At 42.3% G+C, this 27,324-nt stretch overlaps 1 protein-coding gene across 1 annotated transcript in view; it reads left to right on the top strand.

The window, feature by feature from the left end:
- Nucleotides 1-26,570, top strand: part of DCBLD2 (discoidin, CUB and LCCL domain containing 2) — a 97,345-nt gene extending 70,775 nt beyond the window's left edge. Inside the window, exons 10-15 of the mRNA XM_014603890.3 lie at nucleotides 7,249-7,396; nucleotides 7,853-7,987; nucleotides 9,369-9,462; nucleotides 15,322-15,371; nucleotides 20,848-20,985; nucleotides 22,844-26,570. Coding sequence (XP_014459376.2) covers nucleotides 7,249-7,396; nucleotides 7,853-7,987; nucleotides 9,369-9,462; nucleotides 15,322-15,371; nucleotides 20,848-20,985; nucleotides 22,844-23,286 — 1,008 coding nt within the window. The 3' untranslated portion in view covers nucleotides 23,287-26,570. The remainder of the gene's footprint in view (nucleotides 1-7,248; nucleotides 7,397-7,852; nucleotides 7,988-9,368; nucleotides 9,463-15,321; nucleotides 15,372-20,847; nucleotides 20,986-22,843) is intronic.
- The last annotated feature ends 754 nt before the right edge of the window (nucleotides 26,571-27,324 follow it).

The following is a 27,324-nucleotide window of genomic DNA, read 5'->3' as shown; positions in this document are numbered from 1 at the left end:
TTGTGCTTTCATTGTATTGGAACAGTTCCTTGTTGGGCTTCCAATATTGTGCCTTTTAGAAGCTTCCAGACTTTTTTATCCTTCAGTCTGTCTTCCCATGGCACCATGCCTACTATCTCCTTGAATTGGTTGAAATCTGCTTTTTGAAATCTGGTGTTTTAGTTTTGCTGACCTTATGTTTTTCCCATCTCAGGATTTTGAATTCTGTCATATTATGATTGCTTCCTCCCACATTTCCCATCACCTTCATATCTTCCACCAATCCTTCCCTATTGGTCAGGACAAGATCCAAGATAGATGATCCCCTAGTTGTATTCTCAGCCTTCTGGAACAGAAAGTTGTCTTCCACAAACATTAGGAACTGGCTCAGCATTTTGTTTGGCTGTATAGTTCTTACAGCAGATCTCTGGAAAACTGAAGTCTTTCATCAGTACCATCTCATAACTTCTGGATAATTTTGTCACCTCTTCGAAGAGTGCTTCATGCACCTCCTCTTCCTCACTTGGAGGCATATAATAAATCCCCACCATTATATCAGTTGTATCTTTCACCTTTTATCTTCACCTAAATGTGTTCCAATCTGCTATTTCTTCCTTCTGAACTAGGGAACAAGTGTATGTGTTTTTGACATGCAAGGTGACAACGCCACCTTTTCTCCCAACCCTGTCCTTCTGAAATCTCAATGTTGATATTCCAGCTATAAGAGCTGTCCCGCTAGGTCCCTGAAATACCAGCCAATTCTTTTTGCAGACTATGACTAGCTCATGTTGTTTATTTCCCCTACTTCTCACATTTGTACACATATATTGGATGTACCTTGCATTTTTACTTACTTGTTTCCCTTTTACATAGCTTGTTGCTGTCCAGTGACTATCTTGCCGTTTCCCAGAGTTGAGCTGCTTCTTCTGGTCCTTTCCTCTCTGGGTAGTTTTTGTCACTGGAGGGTTTCATTCACCATCCCTAGTGGAACCTAGGTTAACACTCTACTTACTAGTTTTGCCAGATGATGGCCAAAGATTTTCTTTTCAGTCCCAGTTAGATGGACCCTATCTTGATAGCAGCCCTCTACCCCAAAACATCATATGATGTCAAAGAAGCCAAAGCTTTCGTGTCGACACCATCTCAGCTACGTGTTCACTTGCAGGATGCAATTGTTTCTGTCTGGACCCCGGCCTTCCATGGGAAAAATCGATGAGCGCACCACTTATGCTCCAAGCTCCTTAATTCTCCTGCGAAGAGACTCAGTCTCCTCTGACCTGCTCACTGTCATTCAGTATCATTGGTGTCTACATGACAGGGTCTGAAGAATGGATGAGCTCTGGCAGTGTTTCTTTGATATTCTCAATTTGGGCTCCAGGCAGAGAGTGCACCTTCCAGGACCCCAAATCCAGATGATATATCAGTGCTTTTGTTCCCTGCAGAAGGAAGTCACCAACCACTACTACTCTCCTGTTACTTCTTGGTGCATTGTCTTGGAGCCCACATCTGTGGGGCCCTGTGCTTCCTGTTCTCTAGGCTGCTGAGTCTACTGGGTCTTGCCAGCTGATGTTCTCACCTCTGCCTTTTTCTCAGCTGATGTACCACAGAGTGCTTGAAAGCAGTTACTGACTTTGTTCTATTTCTCTTGAATTCTAGGACCCTCCATCTTGAAGCAGTGACGTGCTGCCACTTCTCTTTTCCCTTTTGTCCCTCCATTGTCAAATTCTCATAACTGGTATTCAAGAAATCTTCCTTTTCCATGATAGCATGCCAGTTGGATACCTGTGCTTCCCACCTTTCATTAGTTTCCTCCAAGATAGACACCACCTTACATTTGGTGCAGATAAAATAATTCTGACCTTGTGGGAGGAACATGCCACCCCATAGACTGATGGGTGATAGAAATAGTTGGGAAGGAATTCAGGCCTCTTGTAGCTGATTCTTCTTTGACTTTTGTATTCTCCTTTTCTGATAAGAAATACTCAAATGATTGAAAGGGTTTTTCCCACTTTGGCTGGAGAGATGCCTGGGGATCATTTCCTTATTATACCCCTCCCCAGTAAGGGAGCATCAAAGCTATCCTAGATTTGAAGAGCTTGAATGTATGCCCACTTGAAAGATTTATTCCTTTCCTTGTGTTTGCCTTTACCCCATCACAGAAAGTTCTGGAAAAGATCCTTGCGTGAAAATGAAGTGGGGATGGATTCAAATTAGAATATGAGAAACTGGACAGGATTCAGTTATGGAGATGGTGGCTTTTTTGGCACTTTTAAATTGGAGTTCAAAGTTACCAGGTAACGAGAAGACTTTTGCTGTCAGGCAAAAGATAGGAGTGCTTTTTTACCTGTTTATCACAATACTGAAGAGAATTTTCCGCATAGGTAGCTTTCCTGAAGGGCACTGGTCCTGGCTACTGAAACTCCCTAGGAAACCAGCTAGAAACTGAGTCTTAGATATTCAGAAGAAAAATAATCCAGACATTAACTTTTTAATTTAAGTTTTGGCTGCCCTCTTCTAGCCTTGGTGATATACAATATTCACTATTTAGCCTTATAAATCAGGTTGGGTGGCAAAAGACGTTCAGTTGGATTGCTTTATTGTCTAGAAAACTAAAGGTGTTTTTTTCTTTTTTACATTAATACATGAGCATATTTGTTCTGTGTATTAGTGACCATTTGGAAATCCCTAAAGTCCAGCAGAACAAATAGCATAGCATTCCCTTGTAGTTTAAATAAATCTTCAAAGGATAAATATATCAAAATGCTTTTGTAGACATGGCCTTGGCCAAAAAGTGCCAACCCTGATACAAAACGTATTTAAATAAGTTTGTGTAAAAAATCTATAGGTATGCCTTTACAAATTTAAAACCTTTCTGACAGGAACCAAGGGCAGAGAAATATTAATTTTCTACAGTTTTTAGGGGCCCTGCAGGCCGGGTAGAATGGCTTTGCAAGCCAGATCCAGCCCACGTGCCGTATTTTGCCCACCCCTGTAATATTGTGACATGGCACCAAGATCCTTTTAAGAGTAGAACAGTATTAACACTTTTAGGGGTGCAAGGACATACATATGATTCACAAGATAAATCCAAAGATTTCAAATACAAATCCACAATGTCAAAATCATTCTGACCTGTTGTGGTCTTTGAGTGCTTTGCAACAGAACAATTGCTCTGTTATAGTTTTCTGTATTCCAAAAAAATGATGGAAAGCTAAGAACTGGCATTTTTTCCAAGGAGTGTCATATGTCTAATGAATAGTTCCTTGAGTCTAGAAAAAGGTTAAGAACCACTGGCTTATATGAAAGGCTGTAGGCCACCAGGTAATTTCACCTTTTGAGGCAGGGAAGTGTGACTTCTGTGTAGCACAGAGGCACTGTTGGAAGCTAAATATGATGGTGTTCAACTATTTCAATGTAAACCACATACACTTACCCTAAGATTTGGTTCTATTAAAAATAGTATTGGGATAAAGGTATGATACCATTCTTGCTCAAGATTTAGATAAGTTATTGGAAACCAGGGAAGGGTTATGTACTAATAATAATACTTTACAGTAGTTTGAAAAAGAAGTTATTCATGTTACCCTTCATATGTTGTGTTAAAGTGGTCATTTATCTTTCATTTATATAGAGAAAGATTTAAATGGGAGCTTGGTAATATTACTGGTCAAAAGGATACAGTGATTTAAAAGCATAATGACAGTTACCAATTTGAGATCTCTTTTAAATGACCCCCCATGTCAAAATAATACAATACAATTGTAATTGAATACTTATGAATGCACTGAAGTGCTTGATACCATGAACCGACGAGTTCTTATCTCTAAATGGTGAGCTTTGCACCTAAAGTCATGCAGCTAGTCCTTGAATTAATTAACTAGTCAGATCCCATTTGTCAGATGGTCTACATTTTGAACATGAGACCCATACTTTGTTTAAAAGCTTCTTTGTAAGTACTCCTTATTCTGAAGATGAGGCTATAGGCCCACTTAAATATTCATCTCTGCATGTTGCTGAGCTTGGGATGCTCTGTTTCCTCTTGGAAGTAGAGGGCGGCTAATTAACATGAGACTAGGCTAATTGGCATTGTCTCAGGAATACTAAGTAGTGTACCTGAAACCTACTCCAAATGTGACTATTTTGCTTCTATCTCATAATTAAGTATGCTTTTTGAGGCCAGTTTGTGACAGATTGCTTTAGTTATATAACAGTTTCCTAGAGTGTGTGTGGGGTGAGGTGAACAATACAGTGGAAATGACCAAGTCCAACGCCACCATTCTACAGCCTTGTATGAGATGTTTGTGTACTAATATACCAAGAAAATAGAGTCTCAAATATCTTTGACCCCAGGTATTTGACTTTTCCTCCCTCCTCGCACCCCCACCCCCCGCATCTGATGATTTTTGCCTTCACTGCTCTAAACACAAGGGGCAACTTTCTTCTGAGATCTCATCACTTTATACCATATTTACTCTATTCCAAGAAGAGGTTTTTTCCCTCCCTCCCCATTCAACAAAGGGAAAATGAAGCCTTGTCTTAGGTTGGAGTATCAGGTGAAAATTCAGTACTTGCATTTAGGATTCCACTCTGAGACAGGGGGCGGTACACAGACATCTGGCACAGCTTTGGCACCTGGCAGTGAAGCACATGATGGCAATTCACCTGGCCAAGAGACCCAGTGATGAGGCATACGGTCGCCCCTGGCAACAGTAGCAGTGAGGCATGTGCAGGGAGCACATGGTAAGGGGGCAGATGGAGGCAGGGAAAGCAGTGGATTACAGGGCCTGATCACCAATTCTGCTGGGCAAGCAGCAGCAGCGAAACTTTCAGTATCATTATGACAGATCACATAGAAACACAAGTAGCAATGGTACAAATATGGAGGTACTGGAAAGGAATGGGGCACAGCTATGATACATACTTTAAAATGATGGTCATAAATTGTGCTGAAAAAAACAAATAATTGAGAGACATGAAGGAAGTGTATGTTTCTGGAGCAAATGTTAATTGATGGAGACAATTGAAAGGTAAACTCCAAGAATGCTAAGTCCACTTGGAAATCTTTCAGTGGTCTAAGAAGGGGCCACTTTCCTGAAATTGAAAGTGAGTTCTTAAGTATGCTCAAGAAAAGAGAAATGACGGAATGCCAGTTACACATGAAGAACCTAGACTCAAGCATTAGAAAAAAGAATTGAACATTCTGCAGCAAAAAATTAAAAGCAAATAATGGGCAGTTTCTCCAAATGATGCAACAGCTTCAGAAATACATTACTTGCACAAAAGAAACCACCAGGCTGCAGTGAAAAGCTTGTTGAATTATTGGACTGTGCAAGACACATGATTACCAGCCGGGCCAGGCAGGTAATTCTGACAAGACTCTAGTCTATTTTAACGTGTTGAGCAATGTCACCATCAATGAGAGGTGCAAAATTCATAATTTTGACAAGTAGAGGAAATGAAGGGTTGCAAATAACATTGATATTAGCAGTATTGGTGTATGGGAGAAAATTGCCATCCTGTGTGATTTTGAAACAGAAATCAGTCAAAAGATAACTTATCACCAGGAGTAGAGGTTAGGCTCTAGAAATGAGGATGCATGTCAAGTGAACTGATGAATGACTGGTTAGATGTGTGGAACAGGAGACCAGGGGCACTGCTGAAGAAACAAGGAATATTAGTGTTAGAGGTATTTAGAAGACATGTAACACCCAATGCAAAAGCAAAAATTTGAGAAGTACTGTATATATGAGGCCTTGGATGAACCTGAAGATGATGTTTTGTGGGAAGATGAGATGAGAACAGTGAAGAGAATAAAGAGAGTAGTGAAGAGAGCAAGAGTAAGACTACCTGTGAAAGTGACCAGGTTTAAATTGTAAGATCTAAGAAAGGAATAGGACTCACCAGGTTTTTAGGACAGAACCTAACGTAGATAACTTTTGTTGAATTTGACTTGCTGGTTTTTGTCAGTAGGTCTGTTTATAATAAATAATAACAAATTAAAAATGTTACATATGTGGAATCTAATTATTGAAGGATCATTTTAAATTCAGGATTGTCTTGGAGTTGAGTAAATCCTTTCCCCAAACACAAGTATTTATGATGAGATCTATTTTCAGCATCATATGGTTGACTACTTTTTTGAGACATTGACTATAATGCATTCAAGGACATAGTTGTCTTTCTGGGTCACTCTTTGTCATTGGCAGTTGGCTAGTAACTGGAACAACTGTCATTTGTTTGATTTCCTTTGTACAATAACTTTGTGGCCTATTAAAACTCTATCGTGCATTTACGTACACACAGCCACATGCCTGTTTTTAGGTTTTGTTGTTGAAGGTCTTTCTCTCTCCCAGAATAGTGGTCTCGTTCTTTTCAGCTTTAAGGTTAGCTGTCTTAGCATACTGCAGCCACTAGAGAGCAATATGATTACATATTTCAGCAGGCCTCTATCTAGTAAAGGCCTTGCAGACACTCATGACACGCAGCCCTAAAACATAATCTAAAATGGCAACAACAGGTATTCGTGGTTTTCTATAACTATTGCCTGCTATCTCTGAGGTACAAGAGCAGGATGGCAGTATAACAGGGCGTAGCAACCTATGGCACAGGGCACATGAAGGAGTTGGCTCCACCTCACAAAGGTCCAACCAGGCAGCATGGGGGATTGGAAGACACATATCTGTACTGAACCACACATCCCCTCTGGAGTGCTTTCTACTGACTTTTCATGCCTGTGGCACTTGCCCTTTCTGCAAAGGGACCAGACATCAGCAGGAAGGATAAGTACAGGTGACTTAGGTGCTAGGGAGTAGAGATAGGAATTGCAGCCCACAGCAGGAGGCCAAACTCAGACCTGTGGCAGCAAAAGTTGCCAGTCTCTGCAATAAAGAACTGTTATCTGTGAAATGCAGAATAATTTATCAGCACTACTAGGAGTGAATTTTTAAATAGGTTGTATATGTAAGATGTCAATAGAATAATGTTAAGATGCTTGGCAGTTTTTATTTTGAGATTTAGGTGGTGAAAATATATCGAACATATTAAAGTTTCTATTTCTCTATGTTTGAAGTAAGATGTTTTTGTTCATATTTCTCTGAAATTTTCTCTCTTTGCAAACCTGGTCAACAGCACTTTTCAGGGAAGCAAATGATATATTACACAATACTTTGTACAGCTTATTTAGTCAAATAGGCCCTGATTAGCGTAGAATTGGTAGAACGTACATTGTAGGAGCTAATAGTTTGAATGTCTTTTTTCCTCTTTTTCTAGGTATTTCAAGGAAACACTGAATATTATCATGAAGTTCGTAATAACTTCATCTCACCCATTATTGCACGCTTTATTAGAATTAACCCCTTAAAGTGGCACCAGAAAATTGCAATGAAAGTGGAACTGCTAGGATGTCAATTTACTATAGGTAAGACAAATAAAATACCTCAGCTGTAAAAGATGACATCTGTGTGACGGTGATTGGGAGGGCGGGGGGTGAAGGCATGTGAACGAACACTCAACTCTTTTCAGAAAGAAAATCTCTAAATGTTTCTTTCTAAAAACAGTCATTTTGAGGAGGGACAAAAAATCTTTTTGGATCTGAAACGTCTATTGGACAAATTATTTTAGCTGCAGAGTGGCCTGAGACTTTTCCACCTAGGAAAAAAATACATTTTAGCTACCCTGTGATAAAGATAAACACAATTGTTACTTGCAACACTAGTAATTTGCTTGTTTAATCATAGGCACATGGTTTTTTTTCTGATTGAACAAGAGGCATATAGCAAACTAGCTATGCTTTCTCTTCGTGCCAAGGGAGCTTGTTAAACTTACACTAATGCTATGACTGGGTACATTTTTTCTTCTTAATTTTTTTACAAAGGTCGGTCCCCAAAACTTACAATGGCACCACCGCCACCACCACCACAGACCAGCAATGACTTTTCTCTGCAGACTGATAAAACAACCTTCGTTCCTGAAATCAAAAACACCACTGTGACTCCAAGTGTAACCAAAGGTAACAGCATTCAAACAGCTGCAGTAGCAGTGTTTTAGAACTCTGATAGTATATGACTTAGTTAACATAGTTTATTTAAAAGGCATTAATTTGCATGTACTTTCTCCATTTTTGGTACTGTGAATATTTGTTCTCCAATTTAAACACTAAAATTCTACAAACTCACTTCTTTCTTTTAAATATTTATTACTGCATTTCAGATGCATATAATCCATGCTCATGTATACTTACCTTTAGCAATTAAATAAGTGCATGCAAATTCAGTTTCTTCTGCAGTTATAAATTTCAAGACATTGAATCCTGAAATTAGATGCACCCTTTTAATTATGTGCTACTGGTTCTTGTTACAAGAAATCTCAAATTTGAACTCCCAATCAGGGTTCATCAAAAAGTAATCAATCTCTTACTGAGTTTTGACCATTTGTACATGTGTCAAACTGATCTTTTGAAACTTTTTAACATTAATTTCTTCCATGAAGCAGTCACGCCGGCTTGAAGCTTGCCAAGAAAATGTAACCTGGGCTAACAACTTTGATTTAATAAAAAAAAATAGTATCAAAGTCAGCAGTAGTATAAGTTCAAACATTGATAGAGGGTAGACATATGCCAAATAATCATAAACAAGTACTTAAAATAACTGATTTAAAGGTATGGCTTGTATTGTGGGAAGTTCAGACCTATGCAGATACCTATTCCTGTGCTGTTCAGTTTTTATTAGGTTGATACTCAGCCATATTTCATTCTGGGTTTTTTGCTTGTTTGTTTGTTTTTTCAAGTTTCTGACTCATATTTGGCAACTTGGGAAAAATTCCTACCTGTGCATGCATGCATATGTTCATGAAAGAATATATGAAAGAATTTCTGAGTGCTAGATTAATCACTATTGGCATCTTTCCATGTGCTCCAGGGCTGGGGATGCTTTAATTAGCATGGTTCCAAGAGCTGTTCTAATTAAAGTTCCCACAGTGTCTCATGTATTCAGCATCTCATGCTTCAAAATGGTGGCGGGTGTGCTTTAACTAAAGCTTGTTTGACAAGCTCTAGTTAAAGCTCTCCTGTCACCATTTTGAAGCATGAGGACACTGGATACATGAGACATGGATGCTGCTGGAGCGCACTAATTCGCACGCTCCATCAGACTTGATTAATCGAGTATGCTCTGATGCACTATAATTACAGTGTATTGGAGCAGCATCCCCACATATCTACATACAACCAATTTAACATTTACTCTGTGGGAGCACCCATAGGCCAACAGAATCCCCAGGTGCCAAGTACCATACAGATAGAAAATTACACGTTCCCCAAAGAACTTGCAAAATAAGACTTGATGCATAATAAATTGCTCTCTTTTACACCACTTTTGCTTAATGCATTTCAGATGTTGCATTGGCAGCAGTTCTGGTTCCAGTGTTGGTGATGGTCTTCACTACTTTGATTCTGATTTTGGTGTGTGCATGGCACTGGAGGAACCGGTAAATGAATGTTTCATAGTTTCACAGAAGGTAGGGTTGGAAGGGACCTGAGCAGATCATCAAGTCTGACCCCCTGCCATGGGCAGGAAAGGATGCTGGGGTCAAACAACCCCGGCTATGTGATTATCTAGCCTCCTTTTGAAGACCCCCAGGAGCAAGCACCATTTCCTTTGAAAGTTGGTTCCAGATCCTCGCCACCCTGACTACCATAGAATCATCATACAAGTAGGGTCGGAAGGGACCTTGTAGATCTTCAAGTCCAACCCCCTGCCTGGGCAGGAGGGAAACTGGAATCAAGTGACCCCAGCCAGGTAGGCATCGAGCTGCTTCTTAAAGACCCCCCAGGGTAGAAGCTAGCACCACTTCCCTTGGAAGTTGGTTCCAGATCCTAGCCGCCCTAACTGTGAAGTAGTTCTTACGGATGTCTAATCTAAACCTACTCTCCAACAACTTGTGGCCATTATCCCGGGGGGCGCTAGGGGAAGCAAGGTCTCCTCCAAACCCTTCTGGTTCCCCCTAGTGAGTTTATAGATGGTCACAAGGTTCCCCCTCAGCCTCCTCTTGTGAAGGCTGAACAGGTTCAGGTCCTGTAGCCTCTCATTGTAGGGTCTGCCCTGCTGTCCCCGGATCATGCGGGTGGCCCTCCTTTGGACCCTCTCAATGTTGTCCACATCCCTCTTGAAGTGGGGTGCCCAGAACTGGACACAATACTCCAGCTGTGGCCTGACCAGTGTCATGTAGAGGGGGAGGATCACCTCCTTGGCCCTACTTGAGATGCACCTGTGGATGCACAATAAGGTCCAGTTAGCCCTGCCGACCGTGACCTCGCATTGTTGGCCCATGTTCATCTTGGAGTCAATGATGACTCCAAGATCCCTTTCTGCCTCCGTGCTCTCAAGAAGGGAGTTTCCCATCTTATAAGTGTGCTGCTGGTTACTACTGCCCAAGTGCAGCACCCTGCACTTGTCAGTATTGTAACGCATCCTGTTTTTGTTAGCCCACCTCTGCAACCTATCCAGGTCCTGCTGCAGTCTTTCCCTCCCTACTAGCGTGCCCACCTCACCCCAAATCTTGGTATCATCAGCAAATTTAAACAGGTTGCTTTTCACCCCGTTGTCCAAATCGCTGATAAAAAAATTGAACAGTGTGGGCCCAAGGACCGAGCCCTGGGGGATTCCGCTGCCCACTTCCCCCCAGGTCGAATATGACCCGTCCACCACCACCCTCTGAGTATGACCTTTCAGCCAATTTGCAATCCACCTGACTGTGTAGGCATCAATGCCACAGTTGCCTAGTTTTTTTAATGACGTTGGGGTGGTCGACAAAGGCCTTGCTGAAGTCCAGAAAGACTACATCCATGGCGACACCTGCATCCAATGCTTTTGTGACATGATCGTAAAAGGCAATCAGGTTGGTCTGACATGACCTGCCCCTAATGAAACCGTGCTGGTTGCCCCTGAGCATCATCCCCAATGCTGGCCCATAACAGATGTGCTCCTTGATGATCTTCTCAAAGAGTTTCCCCAGGATTGAGGTAAGACTGACGGTCCTATAGTTGCCTGGGTCCTCCCTCCTCCCTTTTTTAAAGATGGGGACCACATTGGCTATCTTCCAATCATCTGGCACGTGGCCTGAGCACCATGAGCGCTCGTAAAGCTGTGCCAAGGGCCCTGCAATAACCCCTGCTAGCTCCCTCAACACCCTGGGGTGGAGAGCATTCGGACCTGCTGATTTGAACACATCCAGCCCCTCCAGAAGCACTCTAACCCGGTCCTCCTCAACCTTAGGTCTTGAGGCATTCCCCTCGAGTCCGTCTTGAATCACGGTGGGGGAGTCCCGGTCCCTGCACAAGAAAATGAAGGTGAAGAATTTGTTAAAGATGTCTGCCTTCTCCTCTGGCACAACCACCAGATTGCCCAGTGTATCTTGCAGGGGCCCCACATTTCCCGGTGCCTTCTTCATCCTCCCTATATATTTGAAAAAGGACTTTTTATTATCTTTCATCTTAGACACTAGTTCTAGCTCCATGTCCACCTTAGCTTTCCTAACAGCCCCCTACAGGCCTGAGCAGTGGAGGTATACTCCTCTTTGGAGATGGCCCCCCACTTCCACTGGGTGTACGCCGCCTTTTTGGCAACCAGGCATTCCCAGACATCCTTGGTGATCCAGGGGGGCTTTTGGGCACTATTGCCCCCCTTGCTTCTTGTTGGGATTGTCACCCCTTGGGCCCTGAGTATCATCTCCTTAAGGAACGACCACTCATCTTGGGCACTGAGTTCCCCTGCCCTCGAGAACCCCAGCACCTCTCCCGCCAATCTCCTCAACTTGTTGAAGTTGGCCCTCTTGAAGTCTAGGGCTACCGCCTTGCTGCAGGCCCTTTTCACCCTGTGCTGGATGATTAATTCCACCAAGCGATGATTGCTATCACCCAGGTGGTCAAGGACCTGGAGCCAGATCATCACCTGTGGCCAGGACCAGGTCCAACAGGGCATTTCCTCTAGTGGGACTGTGCACCTCCTGGGTTAAGTGGAGGTCCTGTATCTCGGCCAGGAACCTCCTGGAATGGTCCGACCTGGCTGACTGCTCCATGAAGGACTATGAAGTAGTGCCTCCTGATATCCAGCCTGAGTCTACTCTCCATCAACTTATGGCCGTTATTCCTCGTTACTCCCGGTAGTGCTTGGGGGAACAGGGACTCTCCTATAGCCTGCTGGTCCCCCTTGGCCAGTTTGTAGATGGCCACCAGATCCCCTTTCAGCCTTCTCTTGTGGAGGCTGAACAGGTTCAGGTCCCGTAGCCTCCGCTCATACGGCCTGCCCTGCTGCCCCCTGATCATGCGGGTGGCCCTCCTCTGGACCCTCTCGATGCTGTCCACATCCCTCCTGAAGTGCGGCGCCCAGAACTGGACGCAGTACTCCAACTGTGGCCTGACCAGTGTCGTATAGAGGGGAGGATCACCTCCTTGGACCTGCTCATCATACATCTGTGGATGTATGACATGGTGCGGTTAGCGTTCCTGACTGTGTCCCCACATTGGCGGCCCATGTTCATTTTGAAATCTATAATAACACCAAGATCCTTTTCTGCCTCTGTGCTGACTAGAAGGGAGTTCCCCAGCCTGTAGGTATGCTGCTGGTTCTTCCTCCCCAGGTGCAGTTCCTGGCACTTGTCAGCGTTGAAACCCATCCTGTTCTCATCTGCCCATCCCTGTAACCTGTCCAGATCTAGTTGTAGCCTGTCCCTGTCCTCTAGCGTGCCCACTTCTCCCCATATCTTAGTGTCATCTGCTAATTTGAACAAGGTGCTTTTCACCCCCTCGTCCAAGTCGCTGATGAAGATGTTGAACAGTGCAGGCCCAAGGACCAAGCCCTGGGGGACCCCACTGCCCACATCTCTCCAGGTTGAAAAAGACCCATCCACCACCACTCTCTGGGTACGGCCCTCCAGCCAATTTGCAACCCATTTGACTCTGTAGGCATCAATACCACAGTCGCCTAATTTTTTAATGAGAATGGGGTGAGAGACAGTGTCAAAGGCCTTCCTAAAGCCCAGAAAGACTACGTCCACCGCGACACCTGCGTCCTAAGGATTTTGTGACCCGGTCCTAGAAGGCCACCAGGTTGGTCTGACAGGACCTGCCTCGAATGAACCCATGTTGGTTGCCCCTAAGCATGATCTCCCCTGCTGGTCCCTCACAGATGTGCTCCTGGCTAATTTTCTCAAAGAGCTTCCCCAAGACCAAGGTAAGACTAGCGGGCCTATAGTTTCCTGGGTCCTTCTTCCTCCCTTTTTTGAAAATGGGAACCACATTGGTCCTTTTCCAGTCCTCCGGTACCTTGCCAGATCACCATGTGTGCTCATAAAGCTGTGCCAGGGGTCCCACAATGACCTCTGCCAATTCCCTCAGCACTCTGGGGTGGAGATCGTCAGGACCTGCTGATTTGTATACATCTAGACCCACCAGAAGTTCCCTGACTAGGTCTTCACTGACCCTGGGCCTGGCAGCACCTCCCCTGGGTCCGTCAAGGATCCCGGTGTGGTGGATGCCCCAGTCCTTGGTCAAAAAGATGGAGGCAAAGAAATTGTTAAAGAGGTTAGCTTTGGCGTCTGATGTCACCACCAGATTTCCTAGCCTATCCTGCAGAGGCCCTACGTTACCGGGTACCCTCTTTTTACCCCCTATGTATTTAAAAAAGGACTTCTTGTTTATCGTTGATCCGGGTCACTAGTCCCAGTTCCATCTCTGCCTTAGCTTTCCTAACAGCCCCCCCACAGTCTTGAGCAACGGAGGTATAATCCTCCTTGGTGATGGCCCCTCCCTTCCATTGGATGTACACCTCCTTTTTAGCGTTATGTTCCTGGATGCTTTTGGTGAGCCATGGGGACTTTTGACACTCTTGCCCCCTTTGATCTGCTTTGGGATTGTCACCCTTTGGGCTTGGAGGATCATCTCCTAAAGGAATGACCACTCTTCTTGGACTCCCAACTCCCCTCCCCTCCAGGACCTCAGTGCCTCCCTGACTAGTCTCCTTACTTCATTGAAATCCACCCTCCTGAAGTCTAGGGCTGGTGCCTTTGACACCCTGCACTGGATGGTGAACTCCAGTAGCCGATGGTTGCTAACACTCAGGTGGTCGAGAACCCACAGTCAACTCACCAGATCGTCGCCTGTGGCCAGGACTATGTCCAACAAGGCATTTCCCCTGGTGAGACTGTACACCTCCTGGGTTAGATGGAGGTCCTGTAACTTGCTTAGAAACCTACGTGAGCAGCCTGACTGGCTGCTCTTCCCAGCAGATATCCGGATAGTTTAGGTCACCCATGATGACATCCCTTCACCTAACTGCCTCTGCAAGCTGACCTGAGAATTCCCAGTCCAGCTCTTCCCCCTGGTTAGGTGGCCTGTAGTAAATCCCTACCATTAAGTCCCTTTCCTCCCAACCCCCTTGTATTCGGACCCAGAGCACTTCAGTCTGCCCCTCCTCTGACCCAGTGCTGTTTGTTGAGGATGTGTATTTGACATAGAGCGCCACACCCCTACCTTTCCTCCCTGTTCTATCCCTGCTGTACAGCCTGTAGCCCTTGATGTTTACCGCCCAGTCATGCATTGGATCCCACCAAGTTTCAGTGAGCCCCACTATGTCTGGGTTTGTGTTAGCTAGCAGGAGGGCAAGTTCCTCCTGCTTGTTCCCCATACTACGAGCATTAGTGTAGAGGCATTTAAGGCCTCCTGGAGGTGTATTCTCCGCCCCCCTAATCCCCAGACTATCTGGGCCCCTGTCTCTTACCTGGGTATTTCTTGGGCCCGGTACCTGTCTTGGCTGGGCTGTTCTTGTGGGTGGCTCTTGGTTCAGTGTTCCGTGGCTCCCTCTGTCCTCATCTTCCCCTTCCCCCGACGAGCATTAAGAGAATGAAATTATACAAGTACTTTGCATGAGTGTTAATTTGACACATGGATATGAAATATCTTGCATATATAAGCCTGGAAATCTTAGAGATGTGAACATTGTAGAAGGACTCTTAATTCAAAATAATCTTCATTCATATGAAGATGAAGTGTTCTTCATTCTGAATACTCAATATTTTGTCAGTTAGTACTAGTGTATGCTTCCTGTAAAGCACTTTTGAGAATACTTTCCCTGTACTTTTTCATTTCTGTGGCAAGAGGTTGAATTTTCATAATGAGAAGGAAGTTTATTGGGATTGATATTTTGAAACTTAAGCCTTAAACTTGTCAGAGTTGGGATTTTTCCTTTCCAAGAAAAATGTTAAACCGGCATTTATTTTATCAGAATGAATTTGATTTGTATTTAATCTCGGTATAGCTAAATATGCTTAACATTTTTTTCTGTCTTCCAGAAGGAAGAAAACTGAAGGTACCTATGACTTGCCTTACTGGAATCGTGCAGGTAACTAAATGGCCAGAAAGTTCTTTAATACAACCATCAATTAAAATGTACAGTTCAGTCTACAGTAACATCTATCTTTGCCTCCATTGTAATGAGCTAAGAGACTGTTCTCTGCAATTGGTGATTATAAGCATTGGTGTATTAAATTCTGAATTTACCTGCAGTTTAGACTTGTAAATTCTGTTTCTGTGTTTTGGACTTAAAGATAGAGGCCTGTCCAAAGTACTCTATTAAATCTATTTCAGGATCTTTGAATACCAACTTGCAATAATTTTTTCCCTTAAAAACAAGAAAAAAAGAACAGAAATTCTCACTTTTTGAGAGAGAATTTCATGCAGATGGGACCTGAATGTCTTGTGTGTTCTGAAATTGATGAAGATATCTAAGTCTGACACTTTTTAGGATAAGCCTATGACCTAGGTTGATGATTCTCTACCTTTTTAGACTGAAGGCACCCCCCGTAACTTGTCTGAATTTAGCAGCACCTCATTTCTGAAACTGTCAGCTTTTTATATTTGTAACAGGGTGCCTTCTCGGGGCCGATCTACCAATGCCCCGCCCACCTGTTTCTGGGCCAACCGCCCACCTTCTCACCTGCCATGCCTTGTTATTAATTAATTAAAATGTTAATTAGGTGGGAGCTGCCCATTTCTTGCCCCGATGCCAGGGGGTGCTATCTACGGCTCCGTTCCTCCCCTACACCACAGCCCAAGGCTCGCAGATGGTATCCACTCTTCTTATCATCACCGGCCACCATACAGGGCCCCAGAATCTTCCAGTCAGGACCCTCCTAAGATCCCTCCATTCAGGCGGCCTACTCCACCTTCATTCAGGGCTGCCTAGTTCCCTGAAACTATTTCGCTTCTCGGGTGTGGTCCTCCTGGGACCTTCGGCCACACAGGCCCTGGCCTTGCCTCCAAGGCCAGTCGGAACCCCAGGCCCTCAGGTCTGGGCATCCCTCACGGTGGGCCTCTGGCCCTTTTGACCATTCTGGTCCTGGCCCCAGCACTGACCAGTCGAGGGTACTCTGCATCAGGCCTCTGCCACTAGCCCCCCTCACTCTCTTGGGTCCATCTTCTGGCCCCTACTAGGGGTTAACCCACCCGGTTGTGGGAGCTGGGGTTAAGGCACCCTGACCTGCCTTTCACCAGGGTGGTAACTGGCCTGGCATTTCCTGGGGGCTCCTGCACCACTGGGAGCCCCACCAGGCCACCCACTCCCAACAGGGTGCAGTTTTAGGCCATGCCCAGGACCAGGAGCCTCAAAACCATACCCTTAAGCCCCTGCCCTTACCTCCAAGATGATATATGAAGCCTTGCAGCCAGGCGATGTTGCTGCCTGGCTTGCCAGCAGGGAACTGAACTGTTTATATAGGCAGTCAGGGATCTAAAATGGCTGTCGCAATCAAGCACCTGCTGGCTGCTTGACTGGGCCCTTGAAGTGGCAGGCACCAACAGTGCCCTGCCATACATTCCTTCACTGTCCCATTAAAAGTGTTCTTTGTATGTATTTATTCCCTTCAAGCCATTTATAGATTCATAAATGTTAGGGGCTGGAAGGACCTCACAAGATAATTGGGTCCAGCTCCCTGCACTTGGGCAGGAAGGACTGCTTTCTTTCACACTGTTTCAGCCACATGACAGGAGCTTTTAGGATTCAAGACTAACCAAATCATTCTAGGTCCCATTGGAAAAGCACATGGGACCCTGCTTAAGTTTGTAGGTGTTCTCTATACTCCTTTGCCAGGAAGAATCATTTTTCCTGTTTAATGAAATGTTACTGAACTTTGTCAAGAACGTTTGGCAGACACTGACATCCATGTCCTCAGTTTCAAGGAAAGCAGACAAAAATGGCACAATGTCATTTAAGACAACATAATTCAAATAGAACATTACCTTTAGAGAACCAAACCAAATAGTAACAGAGTGTCACCTCAAATATTTGTAACTTAAGGCAGCTTAAAGCAGCATTTCCCCAAGCTGAGGGGCCTGCTTCTTCTCTTGAGAATACCTTTATTTGTCCCCATAACTGGACTTTTTGGTAGTTGCCACAGCTAACAGAAGGAATAAAACAAACCTGCCAAAAATGACCAAAGCTAGAAAGAAGTCAAAACAATTGGATCTGTTGAGTTATGAATGTAACTTCTGCAAGCGTACAGTGGTTGCATTTTAGGTATCAGGCTATGGGCATGCCTTTATGTGCCTTTAACATGCAGCAGTAAACTGCAGAACTTATTGCTCTGTAGTGCAGGGGTTCTCAAACTGTGAGTCGTGACCCCCTGGGTGGCCACAAGCAACTTAAAAAGGGGTCACAAACTTCTTTTCCCTCCCCAACGCACAAACACTCTGCCTGCTTCCCTCTCTCAGCAATGCTCTTGGAGTTGCTCACATTGGAAGTGTCTCTTTTGTTTTCTAATCTCAGCATATACAGGTTAGTGAAGCTCAGTATTTATCTGTCAGCAGTTCAATTGACTGTGTGCGAGTGAGTGAAAGTTTTTTCAGCAGTTGCCACTATAAAGAGCAAATAATGATCAAAAATAAATGTGATGCACAAAATGAGACTGACAGTCTCGAAAATAAAGCCCGAGTTTGAAAAAGTAAGCAATACCAAGTAAGCTCATCCTTCTCATTGAAAACTATTGACAGTTTTAAATTTGACAGTGGGGTTTTTTTTTCAGTGAAACAATTTTTAATTTGGTAAACTTTATAAAGTGTTTTTTGACAAATATATTTAATTTAATATACAAAGGTAAATGTGCTTTATTTATCTCCTACTTAATCCTAGTTAAATCAATAGCTTTAATCATAGGGGGTCACGTGAATTTATATATTATTTTACGGGGTTGCGGTATCACAAAGTTTGAGAACCCCTGTTATAGTGTATTGCACCCAGGCACATGGTTTACATGCGCACCAGGACCTCAGCTCATTGAGCCAGGTTGCAGCTTCCCTGTCTGACAGGGAACCCACGGGGGTCAGCCTGCCAGCCTGGGGCTGCTTCAACCCGGCTTAGTGTGCTGCAGAGGGACTGGCTGGGGTACGAGGGTGCTTTAGCGTGGGGCTAGCTGGCAGGCAGCCCTTGCACTGAAGCACCCTTGTACCCCAACCAGTCCAATCAGCATCTACAAGTACAACCCAGGTGCGGCGTTTATTAGTTTCGTGTGCTGTAGTAGGGGTGCATGTGTAGACGCTGAGACGTTCATATGTCTTGTGTAAATGCACCCTCTATTTCTAAATTACAGTGGAATCCAGTTAATAAACTGCAACAAAAAGAATAGTCATGGATTTAAATTTCTAATTTTGAAGGAAGGTCACATTACAATATCTTTAGAAGCAGCTCTAGATGCTTCTCGTGCTGTCTCACAGTTTATGCCATCTGATGATCATGGTAAAAAGTTATGCTTGCATCTTGGAAAAATCCAGTCCTTGTACAAGGGGCATCCCTATTGTAGACAACTGCAAGCCAGCCTCTAGAGGCTGATGATCTGTATATACCTTTACCACATGCTGTTCATAGTTCCATAGTTGTTAGGGGTTGGAAGGAACCTTACAGATCATCGGGTCTGGACCATCTGCACTTGGGCAGGAAAGATTGATAGAACTGTATTTGGCCATAATGTATTACAGTTTATTTTTAGGCAGACTCCAAACACTGATCAAGAATAGAATATACATACAGACATGTACTGAAGAAGAAAGAAATGCTGCTTACCTGTAAAGTTACTGGAGTTATTTGAAGTTTCGTCCATATATTCCATGAGCAGTCCCCTTTCCTGTATTGTTATGACAGGAAAAGAACTGAGTAGTTGTTGGACTTGCACTGACCTTTATGCCTTTGACAAAAGAGCACAAGGGGCATTTATACACATACCTTGGTCTGCGCCGACGCACTGGAAATCCAGCACGTCGGAGCAGACTCAATTAATCCAGTCTGCAGGGCACGCAAGCTGCGTCACATACATTTATATAAACAGCAAAATGCACATCAGCACACAGAAATAGGTGGTGGTGTGCTTTTGAACCAAAACACCTTCAATGTGTTTTAGTTCAAAAGTGCACTGCCGCCATTTTCTCAGCACTGATGCATATTATTTTGCCATTTATACAAATGTATGTGCCACAGCACCGGGCGCTTTTAATAGCACCTGGCATTGTAGTGGATACAGGTGTATAAATGCCCAGAGATCCTCATAGCTCAGATGTGGTTCCAAGGGACAGTAATAGCCAAATAATTCTGCCCTCAAATGCATGAGGCACATGTATACTAAGAGTGGACAAGACATCTTAAAGAAATCTATTGTAAGATAACATTTTCCATTCAACCTTGCACACCTGCGGTACTGACTTGCTGCTTTTAGTTTCCACCTAACCTAAATCCTCACACAAAAACACAGTGCACAAAAACACACAAATTTATCAACTGGGGAAGCCCTTTAGCTCCAAATTAGGACAGAGTGGGTTTACTTTGTCAGATGGGGTCTTGTAATAAAGAGAAAGCCCCTGTTTCTTCTGAAGAAAATCACCTTTTTGGAAAGCTAGACAAGAGATTAACTAGCATTCATACCAGACAGTGGTAATGGGGAAAAAAGATACTCAACCCTGTGAGGAGAGGGGTCGACTGGACTCCAAAAATCTTTGAGCTCTTGCTGGGTACTGGATTCCTCAAATCCTTCTCCTCCCCACATCTGTAAACACAGCTACTGCAGCCATTTATTCATTCAGTCGAAAGGCGTGCTGGAAAAAGATTAGCTTCATGACTCAACCTTGAGGTGCCTTGAGATCCTTTTAAGGATGGCATGCAGTGTTAGTGCTGTTATTTTAGACATGGTTCATAAGTTAAACCAGAGATATCAAATAGGAATCCATAGTTGTGAGTCTTTCTGAGCTGTATGCAACAACAAAACTGCTCTAATATTTTTCTGTAGGCAAAACGAGTAAAAACTAAGCGCTGGCATTTTCCAAGGGGTGCCCTCAGTGTAAAAAGTTTGAAAACCATTGGACTAGATAATATCTGATCTGTGGTATGACGGTTAGAATGTTATGCTGGCAAGTCAGCAATGCCCAGGTCCAAATTCCTTTTGGGTGAGGGTGGCCTAGACTCTAGGACCTTTGTTTCCTAGGTGAGTCTTTTGCTCTCAGCTTTTGAGAGCAAAAGACAGGAAATCCTCCTCCTCTCCTCTTCCCCCCCCCCTCCCCCAGTCTACAAGGTTATGTAGACCTAGGGCATATGTGCCCTAGGTACTACTGCAGATGTCCACTCTATGTGCCTAGGTGGTTGTCTATACATGCAGGGCTGTGTATTCAGGAACAGAATTCCACTCACTATACATGTAAGTGCCAAAAAAATGCCATGTAGTTGACCAAAAAATGGCCGTTTAGTGATCAGAAAAGAAACAATGTCACCCTTTAATGTGTAATGCAACAGAGTTCTTACATGCAAGTTCCTACATTCTTGTGTTTCTCAAATCTGCATAAAGGATGGTGGAAAGGCATGAAGCAGTTTTTTCCTGCCAAGTCAGCCGAGCATGAAGAAACCCCTGTTCGCTATAGCAGCAGTGAAATAGGTCACTTGAGACCAAGAGATGTCCCAACCATGTTGCAAACAGAGTCTGCAGGTACCTGGGGTTTTCTTTGCTTGTTTTTACCTGTTTGTAGGCTAAGAATTCTGAATAAGTACATCGAATATTTTTATACTTTGTATCTGTTTGCTGCATGCAAAATCTATATAACTTCTGTTCTATCCTAAGGATAAAGAATCTGAAAATAAAGTTTAGCTTGTGATTACAGGTGCCATTTGGAGAGATGCAGCTATTTGTTGAGTGCAGCAATTTTGAGAATGCAGTTTCTGCTTCTTGATAATCTTTGCTGCCCCAAGATGCTAACGGAATTTGGGATTTAAATGATTAACACTTAAATATCTTAACATGTAAATCTATTAATGGTTTTTGTGAAATAGAAGCTAAGACATTGCATACATAATTCTAAAGTTCCTCTACAGGCACTGAACAGCTTGAAGTATTTTCAAGTCTCTTACAGAGGAGAAACTAATAGAGGCACAATGTGTCTAACCAGGCTGCTCTTAGTGTAACGCATTAAAAATAATTTAATCACCTTTTGACATACAAGTAATAAAACTAGCATTTAACTGGGTTCCAACCTGTGTGGGGGTGGGGGTTAGATTATTCTTCCTTTTTGTTCAACTGAATATTCTCTTCCCACTCTTCTAGCTTCCTTTTCTCTCTCTGCTTCCTGGCTGACCTCCCCCCTTGACTCCTTTTTTTCCTTTTCTTCTGCCCAAGAATACCTGCAAGGAACACACAATTTCTTATGTAGTACCAAGATTAAATTTCAGTTTCTTTACAAATAGAAGGGCACAGAAGAGTGAGAGAAGGAATTGCAAATAATTAATGTACTGCAAAAATGTCCTGGCATTATTCATGCAAATAACATTATTTTGAAATCAAGTTGATTACAGGCTGATTTTCCCCTTATGTACAACATTGTCTTCCAGTGATGGCAACCTGCATCAGGTTTATGTCCATTTGAATTACCCTTATATGGTGCTGCCCCCATTCAGAATTTCAGCAATACCTGGAAACCGATTATTTTGTATCATTCACTTTCTTCAAAGGAGTTGACAAGGGAAGATAGCTTATTTCTGACCAGGCAAATGAGTGACCTGTAAGGGATCTTTTACAGGAAATGAGGAGTTAAGTAGGAAGGGCATCCAGAAATGGTGAAAGGCTGTCTAGGACATGTCAGGGGAAGCCCTGATTTTACCAGATGCCAGTGTCTAGTTTGGTCCCTTTAACTGTCCAAAACTTAGTCTTCATTACTCCTACTGTAGTGTAACAGAGACATTCCTTAGCTAGCTTGAGTAGTGGCAGCACTCTAGCTGTGTGATCTGTGGGAGATCTGCACTATAATGAGCATGAACCCTTAAGTGGCTTCTATTTTGTCCCTGTCCTGTCTTGCTTTTCACCTGGCCAGTCCCTGTGTGCTCATCCCATGCTCCCTCACCCTGAATCTCTTGTGTTCAGCAATTGTTGCTGCCAGCTAAGAAGTCTGTACTGAACATAAGTAAAATTTTATTTTGAAAAGCCAATGGCTTACCAAGGTGGCACAAACCACATCCCTGACACCTAAGTCTGGGAAGGGGATGAGCTGTTTTTGCTGTACCTTCCAAACAATACAGCCTTAATTTCTCAGCATGGGAAATTTTCATCCCATAAAGGTGAAATTGGGTTTATCATTATAAGTATTCAGATTTCACTATAGGCACAGCATCTGTTTACTATTGGGCTCCTTTGCAGCTTCCTCCCCAGTATCTGACACTGGAGGCACCCACTAGCCTGACACAGTATGATATTTCCTGTGGTTCACATGAGAAGTTCTGTCTTTAATATCATGCCACTATATTGGAGTTGATAATTTTCCTATTAGTAACTGTTTTCTTTTTTTGGGGTGTTGCAGAGTATGCTCAACCACTGGTAGGTGGAGTTGTTGGCACTCTTCATCAAAGATCAACCTTTAAGCCAGAAGAAGGAAAAGAAGCAAGTTATGCTGATTTGGATCCTTATAATTCACCCATGCAAGAAGTCTATCATGCTTATGCTGAACCACTGCCTATAACTGGACCAGAATATGCAACCCCAATAATCATGGACATGTCAGGTCATCCTACAGCTCCTCTGAGTGTCTCTTCAATTTCTACTTTCAAGGCTACAGGGAACCAAGCCCCTCCCATATTGGGAATTTATAATAAACTTTTATCTAGGACAGACAGTTCATCATCTGCACATGCATTGTATGACACACCTAAGGGGATGCTGGGACCAGGCTCCTCAGATGAACTGGTATACCAGGTACCACAGAGTGCACCACATTCCACAGGAGCCAAGGATGAACTGAGTTAGGAAAGGTGACAGTTTTTTAAAACAAAATTCATTTATGGTGGCTATGAATTTAATTTTTTTAATCATGGTTTTTATATTGTTAGTTTTAGTAGCGTGGAGGTGGATAATAATGTGATATCTGTAGTCTGGGAAACTAAGACTCCTGACATTTTTTATGAGAATATATACACCCTCAATTACTGCTTGCCTGGTCAGAAAATATGGACACCAGTATAGTACTCTCTTAGGCAGGAGGAAATGAACTTCCATAATGAACTGCAAAAGTTGTCATGCTGCATGGACATGAACAATCTATTTGGAAAGATGATTTTTATAGTACAAATATCAGTAATTTAAGTCTGACTGAAAGTAGTGTTATACAAGATTCACCTTCCCACTTAAAGCACATTTCAAATATTCACATATAATATTGAAAAAGCAAGTTGATTGATATAATTGAGGACTGTTCCTGCTCTTATTGACCTCAGCGGCAAACTCCCACTAACTTCATTCCCACTAACTACAACTCTTTTAGGAGCAGTCCTATCTTTTGTTCAAGACAGAGAAGCAACTCAGGCCTGCCAATCTGGATTTATTTTAGCTTCTTAGGAGAAAACAGTTTCCTGCCCCTTTTAACTCTGAAAGGTGAAATAGGGTAGTTAAGTAGTGTTTTTTCTTTATTCTGTCAAATCTTCCCAAGCCACTGAGACCTGGTCTTTCCAGGGAGAACTTTAACTTCATATTAATGGATTGTGTGCACAGACTTGAGTCTTCTAATTAGTTGCTTTTTAGTTCACACCTTGCAAGTGAAGACTACTGAATAATCTGAATTTGAATCCTCCAAGGTTTCCAATTGCCTCTACAGTTGGTTTGACAACTTGGTCATTCTTTGCAGAACTGCCAGGTCTACAAGGGTGCCTGCCTTACCAAGAACTCTTAGGGATTCTTTCATCAGGAGGCAAGTATGGTTGATCGTTTATGAGATTAAGGGATGTATTTTAAAACATTCAGGTGTAAGCTTATGAACACCCAGGTAAGTGCACAGTGTTCATGCATGTACCCAAGCACAAAACCCAGTTTGCCACCATGGTACACTTCAGGGTTACTTACATGTAAGTGTGCGTGTACAATGTGGCACAGGCACATCAAAATTTTGGCTGTAGGGCCTTAAATATAACCACTTTGTCGTTAAAAGGGTGGAAATGACCAAAGCTTAACAACAAAATTGGCACTTGTTTTAAAGTGTATCAGCTTAAAAGCAATTATGTAACCAAGTGGATTCATCATACACTTGACTGGTCTTACCTTTCTCTGCAGTATATTAGTTTTAGGTTTTGACCTATACTGAATTATCTTCTGAAAAAGATTTACTGGTATCTATAGTAGTTGAGATTAGATAGAAAGCCTTGTTTAATTGTGCCAGATGCTATTTAAAATTTAGAGTTGTTATACTTAATTTTTAATCAGTCATATTTATCTTGTAGAAAGAAAGCACAGCTGCTGCTTTTACATCGGTTAAGCAGAAACAGTGAGTAGTGAAAAACCTCTTTAAATGGCTCTTTTTATTTTAATAGCGTGATGGCACTGTTGGGAGAATGCTGAAAGAATTTATGTACGTGACATCAGTGTATATACATTAGCCCAGTTTTATGGACGTTGGTAGACTGTTTCTTTTTTTGGACACACAATTCAAATAAGACTTTATCGCTCACAGTTTGTAGAGTAGACTTGTAGCATCCAGATATAAATAAACTAATGCTGACAAAGGTGATTATGCCCCTCACAAGTCTTAGAATATTTTAATCAATTATACTTAGGGTAGTACTTCATTTTTTCCCTCAGTTTAGGATATTTACTCTGACTTCCCCTTGATATTTAGTTTGTTATTATGAAAATCCTGTTTTTGTGGTACCAAGACTTTTCACTGTGTCATACTAAACAGTTTGAATTTGGGATTCTATGCACTGTGCTGCTTAAGGCCTGATTCTACAAACACAGGACTGATCCTGCTAATGAGAATAAGATTTTGCAGGATTGGGTTCCTCATGCCTAAATGTGAATATTTTAAGCTTGAATGGTATTCTAGAGTCAGTCTTCTGCTGAAAAGTATCAAACCCCATTATGGTGAAACAGCAGTGTGATATTTATTTATTTTAAGAAAATTGAATCTGTAGCTCTTAAGTGCATCTTACTTTCTTGTAACTTGATAAGTAATAATGTTCTCTAAAACCCCTTCCCTACTGTTCCAGATGCTTTGAAATTAATCAAACTTCCTCCAAAAAATTAAAACTCTTTTTAAAAGAAAAAAGGATTATTTTAGCGATTGAGGGGAGGTGAAGAGAGAAAAAAAATGAAAAGAGAATTGTGCATAGTGTACCCAATTCTTGTTGGAAACGTCATTGGTCAGTCAAGTAGTGGTTAATGGAAATGACTTATTAAAAAGCCATTCTAAAAATCCCTTCATTTCTAACTGGGCACAAATTTTAAATAACAGTTCAGAAACAGTAGAATGCATCCAGTGCAATAAGTCTGTTCATAAAACAAGTTGTTGAAGTCGCTTTGCTTTCTGAAATCCATATTTATCCGACCTATGCTGTTACTTTGTCTTAAAAGCTAAGATTAAAAAAAGAAGAAAAATCTTCAGGGTTTAGAAAAACTTGGTACAAATCGGTGTTAAGACTGAAATCAAATTGATTTCACTACTGGCGCTGTGTATGGAATGAGTTTTTGATCAATTCCTGCAAAATAGTGATTTCAGTCAAGGTCAGCATAATGCAAGTTCCGTTCCCTAAAACAAAAGGGTGTAAAACTTTGTTCCTTTCGGAGGATTAAATGCTGGAAGTTGGAGATAGTGCAGTTTGGTTCACAGTATCTAGGACCAGTTGAGATATTCACCGTCTCATTTTCTTAAAATGTTTTTTAAATGAGGTATTAACCCTCCCTGCCCCCCCCATGGATCAAGCTTGAGTTAACATCCTGTATTGTAGATCTTGATTGCTGAATGTAAAATGCGTGATATAAAAGGCATTCATTTTTAGATTTAATTCTGGCACTATCCCATGTACAACACAAAGGTACGTTTAAGGTCTTTCTTTTAATTATTGAAAAGATAGATACAACGAAATGCATATAAATATTGTTTGAAAATGGGAATGGCTTGAGTGTCGGTTATATTCTCCCAGAATGTATTTTTCTTACCTCAGCATGTATTGTAGTTGGTCTGTATTTGTATATGTTGCTAGAATTTAGATTGTATAATAAGAAGATTTTTATGTATTTTAAATAAATTGTACATACGGATCGTTCTTCGGAGTCTGTATCCTTTTCTTAAGTTCTGCAGGATTAGTATACTCACACCTTACACTGACAACTGCTTCAAGGTCTGTACCTCTTCTAGTTACTCTTTTCTCCATTCCTACAAGCGTAGGGGTATGTTATTTTAGGCACAGCTGTGACCAAATGGAAGAACAGCCCTGGTCTCCCATTCCTGCCTTGAACTAATTTGTTTCAAGTTTGCATTTATCTGCTACCCACATTAGCCATCTGCTGTGGCTGCCTAATAACAGCTGAATGGCACAATATTAAAAATATTTTATTTAACCTACAAATAAGATCTGCTCTAAGACAGCAATAAGAATTTATCCAGAGCTGATTTAAACCAGGACGTGTAAAGCCTGTGTATGCAACTTCCCAATACAGTAGTGACAACAGCGGTTAAATTTTAACATACAATATACTTGTATATTCATTTTTCCAGGAACATCTCAATTAAGCACGATCTTTAGGGAAAAACATTTATATTCAAAGGCACAAACATTACTTAGAGTAAGTTTATATATTTATATTTTATACACACACTATAAACTTTCAACTGAGCTTTCTAAAGCATTGCCTAAACGTAAAGACGTTATGATTTTCCCTTTGTCCTTTCATATACCCTGTAATCAAATTCCTAGTAATTTTGACTTTCCTGCTCATAGTAATTCATAAGTTTTAGTATGTTTTCAACACTAGCCACGCACTCTAAGAATGTATATACATTTGTCACGATTTAGCCCT

Source organism: Alligator mississippiensis, chromosome 1 (genome assembly GCF_030867095.1).
Source record: "Alligator mississippiensis isolate rAllMis1 chromosome 1, rAllMis1, whole genome shotgun sequence".
NCBI classification, from domain to species: Eukaryota; Metazoa; Chordata; order Crocodylia; family Alligatoridae; genus Alligator; species Alligator mississippiensis.
Note: the sequence above shows the minus strand (reverse complement) of the source record. Positions and strands in the feature narration are given on the sequence as shown.